Source organism: Geotrypetes seraphini, chromosome 14 (assembly GCF_902459505.1).
Source record: "Geotrypetes seraphini chromosome 14, aGeoSer1.1, whole genome shotgun sequence".
Lineage (NCBI taxonomy): Eukaryota > Metazoa > Chordata > Amphibia > Gymnophiona > Dermophiidae > Geotrypetes > Geotrypetes seraphini.
In genome coordinates this window covers 49610083-49620287 of record NC_047097.1, presented here as the reverse complement: position 1 = coordinate 49620287, position 10205 = coordinate 49610083, and the positions used below count along the sequence as shown (strand labels likewise).

The 10205-nt window shown below is 46.6% G+C and overlaps 1 protein-coding gene across 1 annotated transcript in view; it reads left to right on the top strand.

The window, feature by feature from the left end:
- Positions 1-1456: 1456 nt before the first annotated feature.
- The window catches only part of TEX9 (testis expressed 9), a 92162-nt gene continuing 83413 nt past the window's right edge, over positions 1457-10205 (top strand). Inside the window, exons 1-2 of the mRNA XM_033920603.1 lie at positions 1457-1667; positions 2096-2178. Of these exons, the coding sequence (XP_033776494.1) occupies positions 1662-1667; positions 2096-2178 (89 nt within the window). The 5' untranslated portion in view covers positions 1457-1661. The remainder of the gene's footprint in view (positions 1668-2095; positions 2179-10205) is intronic.

Sequence of the window (10205 nt, the reverse complement as noted above, 5' to 3'; positions counted from 1 at the left end):
ACTGCTGCTTTGGGTAAGGAATGGGGGGTTGGCGGGTCAGGATTGCTGCTGCCACCTCGGGTGAGTAATGGGGGGCCAGACCCACGCGGAAGGAGGGCAAACCTGTGGGGGCGGTGGACCAGGTGTGTGTGTGTGTAGAGGGTCCATCAGGGTGAAGGGCTGGGGAAGGGCAGCCTGCCCAAAGATTCAGTGCAGTGGCCAGGGAGGAGGGGATGGGGTTTGAATTGGTACAGGCTCTGGTGTTGGGGTGTGGTTGGGTGAAGAGGGTTAAAGTAAGAGGGGGAGAGTTGCAGTACTGTGGGGGCGGGGTACAAGAGAAAGGGTAAAAAAGGAAGAGATGCTGGATGGGGGTGGAATATATGGACAGGAAAAATGGCCTTGGAGGATAGATAGGAATGAAGCCAGGACTGAAAGGATGATAAATGCAGTGGAGGATCAATGAGGGCCAAAAGGGTACAGAGGACTAAGGAAATGGTGATGGATAGCACCAGGAGCCAATAGAAGAAAGAAAGACATAAAGACAGACAGAGGGCAGGGAGGGAGACAAAAAGAAAGAGAGAGACAGACAGGGGCAGGGAGAGAAAGAGAAAGAAAGAAAGATAAGACAGTGGGAGGGAGAGAGACAGAAAGAAAAATATATTCTATGCATCTATTCTAGCACCCGTTAATGTAACGGGCTTAAACACTAGTGTATAATATGAAAAATGGATAGAAGAAATTGCATTACAATTAGTATTATTATTATGGGGTGGAGTCAGCGACGGAGTTTGGGCAGGTATGGGGCGGAGCTTTTGCCCCTCCCCACCCCCAACAAAAAAGCGTTCCACTGCCTATAGGTGGGGGAATTGGGCAAGCCAGCTAAACCGGGACAGACCCCCATTTTTCAGAAACCGTCCGGGCACCTGGATAGTCCTCCTAAGAGGACATGTCTGGGTTTCCCCCGATGTCTGGTATCCCTAGTTAAGTGACTTGCTCAGGGTCACAAGGAGCTCCAGCGGGAATGGAGCCCAATTCCCCAGGATCTCAGCTTACTATATTAACTATTAGGCTACTCATCTATTAAGTTCATAAAAATCATCAGTGAGCGAGTTAAACTCTGGCTTCGCCTACTGATCACTAGGCAATTCCTCTCCCATCTATTATGCGTCCCCCTCCATCATTCTATCTCCAAATTAGCAGGAATTGTTCCTGCGCTTACAAAACAAAAAGTGAGAGAAGTATAGCCAGCAGGCAAGAAATAAAATGTCTGACAGAAGAGGAAAATACCGTCTTTCTTCTCTTGTTAACCTGACGTAAGACACAAGATAAAAAAAAACAGCTCGAAAGCGTTGGAAAACCTAACATCTGATAGGTTTCGGTTTCAGTTTCCTGTTTATAGCGGTCGTTTAGATATAGCCAAGCCCCTTAGAACGCCAATAAGGTCTGAGATGACTGGGAGTGATTATGTCCAATCAGAAATAACATAACTGCGAGGTGCGTTAAGGTGAAGGGTCGGGACGCACCTTTGTTACCAGGGCAACAGAAGCAAAAGTGGAGAAAGTCGGCAGATAGTATAAACATCTATTCTTCCTAATACATTATAGCTTCCACCCTTCTTAAGAACATAAGAAGTTGCCTCATTCGGTGCTGCGGTTGGCAGTCTTTAGACTTCCTTGTCCAAGATGATCGTGAGTATTTTTTCAGTAATTTTACAAATGGAAGCTATTAATTATAGGGCACATCTTTTATTTTTGGAACGTTTGTAGACTATTTTTGGATGAAAATTTAATTTTTACATTGTGTTTTAGAAGCATTACAGAAGAGTTAATGGGTTAGCTTAGTAAACTGCTAATTTTGAATCAGCTTTGGTGTTATCATGCATTTAAAAAAAATATTTTTCAACAATTAATTATTTTATGGGTAAACTGCTTTTTGTTTAAGTGAGAAACAGGAAAGATCTTGAAGTAAGCAAAAGCGTATCATTGCCAAAGTTACAAATCTAGAAATTTTAGTGAGGTTGTTCAGAAAGTACTACTATGAAACTATATACACAGTATATAAGACTATTTTACTTTTGGGGAAAAAAAATAATATTTGTTATTTTATTTACACCAAGAAAACACCCTTTGTGCATTTATCCTCTGCATCACAAAGAAAAATATCCCAAGATAACCTGCTGGCTAAGGAAGAGGAATACAAGTAAGAATGCTTATAACTTCTGATGCTGAAAAATAATTTGCAGTATGATTGACTAAGCATTTCCCCCAAATTACCCCCCATAGGCATTGGAACTATAATTTTTATAAAATACTCTTAGCTTGTATAGGCACAAAGATGACTTTTATGAAATTAGGTCGTGTAAAAGTATGCAGTTTGGGATGAACTTACATACCGAGGGTGCAATCTGGGCAAAACAGAGGTTGCATCTTGAAGAATATAAATTAATTCCTGTACAATCCCACTCTATTCCTGGACTAGTGGTTTTTTTTCCCATACTCACCCACAGTCTTAAGCCCCTCCACTTTTACTTCAGGACTGCCCCCCATAATTCAGTTTCTTTCCTACAAGCCAGACTGTAGGAGCTTGTCTTCTCTGCTTGTGCTTATTTTTTTCTAAATTCAGTCTTTTCATTTGTGGATTCCACCCTTATGCTGCAGAGGTTCCCCACAGGGCTGCGGGAGATTGCAGACTGCGCAGTCTGTTTCCGGGGGTTGGATGCCTGGCAGTGCACCCTCTGGACAGCCTGCACTTCAGATCGGGGCTCAGGAACCATTCCTTTGGGAGTTTGCTCACCCCATGTTATCCGCTAGTGGGTTGGGCACAGGCTGCGTGGCTCCGTGGTGTTTCCGGGATCAGGGCCAACAGCATTCCTCTGCCAGGCATGTGCACAGTGTGTCCAAGGGTGGCGGAGGTCACCAGCTGTGGGTGTCAGGCCAGTGGGGCAGTCAGAAGACCAGGTCCAGTATGCATGTAGCTCAGGCAGAGGAACTCCCTGTGAGCAGTTTCAGCTTCTCTTACAGCAGTTCCAGGCAGCACATTGCACAGTGAATAACAGACTCACAGACTGAATCAGCGATTTGGGTGGGGGATATTAAAAAAGGAGGTTTGGGAGTATGCCCTAGCCCCCATCCCCACCCCCAAAATTGCAAAATCGCTGATTTTGGAGTTTTCTTGGGCTATTTTGTTCTAAAAATAGCACTTTCAGCAGCCATCCTGAATTTCCCGATCTGATTTAAAAGTTTTTAGCCTCTGCAACCTTTGTTTTTGCAAGAAAACTGCTCAGATGAACTCCCTAGGGCAGGATTCAGTGGCTTCATGTCCCATTTGTGGTGGATCGATATCCAACAAGCAGTCATGTTCTATGTGTGCTGCGGCATAGGAGGGGAGTGAAATCTCATCAGCCCAAGTACCCTTGACCTCTGAAGGGGGTCCTGCCACAGTTCCTGCCCGTGGGCAAGCGAACATGTCAACAGCAGGCCCTGAGGAGTGTGCAATTGCCATCCCGGTGAAATGCAAGCGTGATTCGCTAGCCAAATCTCACAAGTCCTCCAAGATTTCCAAGAGGGGTCCACAGGAGGTGGCTCCTGCCCCAGATGTTGGATTTTTCCCTGAATTAATTAATATGATGTATCAGGCTTATTTGGCTAAGAAATTGATGCCAGCTGCCTCTCCACTAATACTACTACTACTATTTATTATTTCTATAGCTCTGAAAAGGCATATGCAGCGCTGTACATTTTAACATACAATAGACAGTCCCTGCTCAGAAGAGCTTACAATCTAATTTAAATAGAACATTACAGGGTTGGGGGAGATTATGGTAAAGGAAATGATACAGTGGGATGGGTATCTGACAGCAGTGAGTGGGAGTTAAGAGTTGAAAGCAGTTTCAAAAAAGTGGGTCTTTAACTTGGATTTGAACACTGCAGGGATGGAGCACGACGTTTTGATTCAGGCAACCTTTTCCAGGAATACGGTGCCACAAGAAAGAAAGGATGGAGTCTGGAGTTGGCAGTGGAAGAGAAGGGTACAGATAAGAGGGGCTTGCCCGATGAGCGGAGATCACGGGAGGAAGCATAGGGGGAGATAAGTGAGGAGAGATATTGGGGGGCTTCAGAGTGAATGCACTTGTAAGTCAGCAAGAGGAGTTTAAACTGTATTCGGAAATGGACAGGGAGCCAATGAAGTGACTTGAGGAGAGGATTAATGTAAGAATAGTGGCTCTCATGGAATATAAGTCAGACTCATGCAGCAGAATTTTGAACAGATTGAAGAGGCGAGAGACGGGTACACGGGAGGCCTGAGAGAAGTACGTTGCAGTAGTCTAAGTGTGAGGTGATGAGAGTGTTGATAAGGGTTTTGGTAGTGTGTTCAGAGAGAGGACAGATTTTGGTAATATCCAGTATCCTTGCCGGCTATGTGGATCCCTCTTTTCCAGGACAAGAGGATTCTTCCCTGCTCCCCCATTGCATGCCCTGACCATGCCTTTAATTACGCAGGCGGGCACCACAGCAGTAGCAGGGAATGTTGCGTACCTCGCGGATCTTCAGGACCCCTCCCCTCTGAATCTGGGAGAGGATTCCTGAATTTCGGAATTCTGGAACTTGGAGGCTGGATGGTGGCTGGCTGACAGTTGAGCTCCCTCCTTTTAAACAACAATTCTCCATCTATTTAATTATAAAATCCTCTAAAAGGACATCAACCAAGCAAAAGAAGCATATGGTATATGCGTTATGAGAAAAGACCAGCTGTAAATTCTAAACATCAGCAGATACTATGAGCCGTTCGCCTGCTCCTACCTTTAACCTGCTCTCACCGTAACTGACATCTCCAGGGCTTCCAGGCTACCTCTCTTCCTCCGAGGCTTGGTGTGTGATCGAGTGCCGGCCCCCAGAAGCAGCCGGGAACCCTCCTGAACTGCGGCAGTTAAGCCGTTCACCTGCTCCTGCCTGTTCCCTGCTCGCACCGCAACTGACACCTCCGGGACTCCCAAGCCACCTCTCTTCCTCCGGGGCTCGGCGTGTGAGCAAGCTTCGCCCCCCAGAAGTAGCCGGGAACCCTCCTGAACTGCGACAGTTGAGCCGTTCGCCTGCTCCTGCCTTTTGCCTGCTCGCACCGCGGCTGGCACCTCCAGGGCTCCCAGGCCACCTCTCTTCCTCTGGAGCTTGGCGTGTGAGCAAGCTCCACCCCCCCAGTAGCGGCCGGGAACACTCCTGATCTGCGGCAGTTGAGCCGTTCGCCTGCTCCTGCCTTTTGCCTGCTCGCACCGCAACTGACATCTCCAGAGCTCCCAGGCCACCTCTCTTCCTCCAGGGCTTGGCGTGTGAGCGAGTTCCGCCCCCCAGAAGCAGCCGGGAACCCTCCTGAACTGCGACAGTTGAGTCGTTCGCCTGCTCCTGCCTTTTGCCTACTCCTACCGATACCGGCAAATCGCACTACAACCGACTCATCCGCTGATTGTCCACTGGCTTCGGCCATTGAGAGGAGCGTCCCCCACAGCCACCACCGCGAAGGGAAGGCCATGGTTAGCCCGGATGGCATGGTCACCGAGAAGCCGCGCACAGTCAAAATGGCACAATACCTGTCCAAAAAGAGACAAGTTCATCAGGTTTGGCATGCAGGAGGAGGATGTGAACTTCTTGGTTGAGTTCGAAAAGCAGAGACACTGGATTTGGGGCTTCCGATGTGTTGGCAAGGATCGGATGATACCTGGTGAAATTTGGCGGCTTAACAGTGAAGTCATCTCAATCTGGACTTTAATCCGACTGTTCTGATTTTTTATTTGTCACTTTTTTTCCAGTTTATGTTTCATTGTTAATTTCATTCATTGATTTGCCCCTTGTTTTGTTTTATTTTTTAACATTTGAATTTCTCCAGAATTCTATTGCTCAACGGTTCCTCCTTTCTGCAGCTATTCCTATCTCTCTCCTTTTCTACCTTTCAAAGTCCTTGGATCAATGTAGTCTTGTTGGAATTTTTATTTTCTTATTTTTTTCTTCTATTTCTATTTCTTACTTTTATTACTCAACTAATTGTTAATTTTCCAGGTACTTCAGTTAGATTGTGAGCCTTCGGGACAGTAAGGGAAGTTCTAAGTACCTATTCTTTATTTATTTATCTTTATTTATTCATCTTATTTTTATTGTATCCTTTAATGTATATTTTCTCTGTAAACCTATATTACTTATAATTTTAATGCATACTATTGTCTATTTTCTGTAAACCGCTTAGAATCCTAATGGAGTTTAGCGGTATATAAGAAATAAATTACATTAATTCCACAGTGTGGAAATTTTTTAACCCATGCATCTGGTGGATTTGATCTCCGAGTCCCTCCAAGAGTTGGAACTGGAGATTGATCAACCTGCCATTGCGGAATGTTCCCTCATGAGTAATCAGAGGCCGCTGTCTGCCACCTTTCCTGATCATCCTGATATAGTTAAGATACTAATGGATATTTGGGAGACACCTGAAATGAACTCGGGCCATGTCTCGGCTCTACCCGATGGCAGACACTTTTACCCAGTGCTTTTCATCCCCAAAGGTGGATTCTTCAGTGGCACAGGTTACTAAATGCACCTCTTTCCCCAGTGACAGTGGTGGTGGTGGTGGTCCTGAAGGACATTTAGGCCTGTAGAGAGGATTTTATTCTCAAGCGCCTTTTTGACTTGGCGGCCGCCGGAATTAAGGCTTCGACAGCCTCCTTCTTTGTGGTGAGAGCTTGCCATTCTAAGCTACACCATGATCCTGACACTATCATGATCCAGGATCTTGACTTCCTGATTTCAGGGGTGGACTATATGGTGGATGCCCTGTATGACATGCTGAAGATCTTCTGTAAGCTTTCAGCCAATTCCATTTCAGTATGTAGGATGCTGTGGATCCGGTAATGGTCTGGCAACTCCTCCTCGAAGGCAACATTGAGCCAGCTGACTTTATAGTGTCAACTTCTGTTTGGCAAGGGTCTGGATGACCTCATGGTTAGTGTGCAGGACTGCAGGCCCAAGTCATTGCCTGTTAAAAGGCCCCGACCCTCCAGGGGTTCGGGGCACCCTACTTTTCATTTCTTTAGGCATTGCAGTCAGTACTTTGGAGCCTCCTCAGGACAGTTCTCTTCCCCAGCTGCCAGGCCAAGGTTCGGGGGGCTCCCAATGTCAGCCGCCCACAGGGAGTTGTTCGGTGGCGCCCGCTAAGAAGCATTTCTGATGCCTTGCCTGTAACTGTCCTCCCATGGATTGGGGGGCAGCTCTTGGGCTGCCCTTCCACCAGGAAGGTCATCATCTTGGACCATTGGGTCATGGAAGTCCTCCAGGATGGCTACAAACTGGAATTCCATTGTCCCCTGATGGATTATTTCTGGATTCCCCTACAGGACAGCCAGATAAGGTGGCTCAAGTGGAGACCATGGTCTACAAGTTGCTGCACATTGTGGCCATAGAGCCTGTCCCGGAGCAAGACTACTTCATTGTTCCAAAGAGAGGCTCTGAAGATTGGAAGCCGATCCTGGACCTCAAGGTGGTCAATTGTGCGCTGAAACATAGAAACATAGTGGCAGAAAAGGGCTATAGCCCACCAAGTCTGCCCATTCCAAGTATTCGCTCCCGAATTTACTCCCTTAAAGATCCCACGTGAGCATCCCATTTACTCTTAAAATCCTTCACGCTGCTGGCTTCAACAACCTGCAGTGGGAGTTTGTTCCACTGATCCACCACTCTTTCGGTGAAGAAGTACTTTCTGGAGTCTCCTTGAAACTTCCCTCCTCTGATCTTCAGCGGATGCCCTCTGGTGGTCGAGGGACCCATAAGACAGAAGATATCATCTTCCGACTCAATGTGACCTGTGATGTACTTAAACGTTTCAATCATGTCTCCCCTTTCTCTTCGTTCCTCAAGTGAGTACAGTCGCAACTTTTTTAGTCTTTCTTCATACGTTAGATCCTTTAGCCCCGAGACCATCCTGGTGGCCATTCGCTGAACCGACTCGATCCTCAGCATGTCTTTACGGTAGTGTGGTCTCCAGAATTGAACACAGTACTCCAAGTGAGGCCTCACCATGGATCTGTACAATGGCATAATGACTTCAGGTCTCCTGCTGACAAAACCTCTGCGGATACATCCCATCATTTGTCTTGCCCTGGAGGAAGCCTTCTCCACTTGATTGGCAGCCTTCATGTCATCACTAATAATCACTCCTAGATCACGTTCTTCCTTGGTCCTAACCAAGGTCTCTCCATTTAGTGCATAAGTTCTGCGCGGGTTTCTCTTACCCAGGTGCATTACCTTGCATTTTTTAGCATTGAAGCCCAAATGCCATGTCGTTGACCATCTTTCCAGCAGTAGTAAGTCCTGTGTCATATTGTCAGGTAACAAGCTGTTGCCTACAATGTTGCAAATTTTGGCGTCATCGGCGAACAGTGATACCTTTCCCCTAAGCCCTTGCGTCATATCTCTTATGAATAAGTTGAATAAAATCGGGCCCAAGACTGAGCCCTGCGGTACTCCACTGAGCACGTCCGACGCTTCTGATGGGGTACCGTTCACCACCACCCTCTGTACTCTACCACTCAGCCAGTCCCCAACCCATTTAGTTAGAGTGTCTCCCAAACCCATTGATTTCAGCTTGTTCAATAACCTTCGGTGTGGGACGCTATCAAATGCTTTACTGAAGTCCAAATACACCACGTCCAGTGCCTCCCCGGCATCCAGTTGTCTAGTAACCCAGTCAAAAAAGCTAATAAGATTGGATTGGCAGGATCTACCCTGGGTGAACCCGTGTTGGTGGGAATCACGTAGATTTTCCTCATCTAGGATTGTGTCAAGATTCCGTTTGATCAGTGTTTCCATGACTTTACACACTATAGACGTGAGACTCACTGGCCTGTAGTTTGCTGTCTCTGTTTTGCTGCCCTTTTTGTGGAGTGGGATTACGTTGGCGGTTTTCCAGTCCAAGGGGATTCTTCCTGTGCGTAGGGAAAGATTGAAAAGCACAGATAATGGTTCCGCCAGGACTTCACTTAACTCCCTGAGCACCCTGGGGTGTAGGTTGTCTGGTCCCATGGCTTTGTTCACTTTGAGTCTTGATAGTTCGCTTTAGACGCTATCTGGCGTAAATTTGAAATCCTGAAACGGGTCTTTCTGGTTATCTCCCGTCTGAAGCTGTGGACCGTCTCCCGGTGCCTCACATGTGAATACTGAGAGTACCTCTGTGGCTCCGTGGGAGTTTCTGGCCTCCTTGGATCTTACAGTCAGCATGAGTATGGAATTTGAGCCAGAGCCGTTCAGCAGACCTGGCACAGGAGCATATGTAGCGAATTTTAGAGTTTAGCCAGGTCTGGGGTTTAGCCAGAGCATGGGATAGGAGGAGCACAGATATTTAAAACAGAGGAGAGGGTGGTGTTATAGGAGGAGACGCACCCTTTACAGACTTGTGTAGCATAGTGATAGAGAGGATGGGCAAAACAGTGGTGAAGAGAATGCAAGTGTCGATGGCCTTAAGATTTCTAAATGTACAGGAAGAGATTGACTGGGGCTGGAGGGAGGGTGATGGATTGTGAAGGTTATCAGATGATGGTCAGAGAGGGGAATGACTTCCTTGGAGAAATTAATGATAGAGTAGTTGAAGAAGACAAGACAAGATCAAAGCAGTGCTCATTCTGGTGGGTAGGGGTTGAGGAGCTTAGCTGAAGATCAGATGAGGATGTTAGGGCTATGGAAGCCTAGAAGCATAAGAGTCAGAGGGTTTGTTAGCATGAATGTTTAAATCGCCAAGGATGGTGGGGGGGATGGATGCTCAAAAAAAGAGGGATAGCCAGGAGTTGAAGTTAGTGAGGAATGAAGAGAGGGACTTATCAGGGGGTCAAAAATGACAGCTATGAGGAGGGATAGAAGTGCAGAAAGACGGATAGAGTGATATATTGTGACCTGTTTCCAGGGGGAGGGGAGTGTTCCTGAAGATTATCTGCACTTTATGGTAGTAGCTAGTTTAATGGTCTAGGAAGGTCTGGAGCATGACCGATTCCCAAATGCCACTTATTCCTAACAGAAGTCTCACAGTATTACATCTAGGAATCAAGCCACCATTTAGGGATAAAAGACCCTTATATGGCAGCTTGACATTTAGTTGTAGCACTGTGAGACTAGTGTTAAGGGTTGCTTTTTTGTCTCCAGAGTGGTTCAAGTTTCTTTCAGTGATTTTAAAAACTCACAAGTATTTTTTATGATTTGATA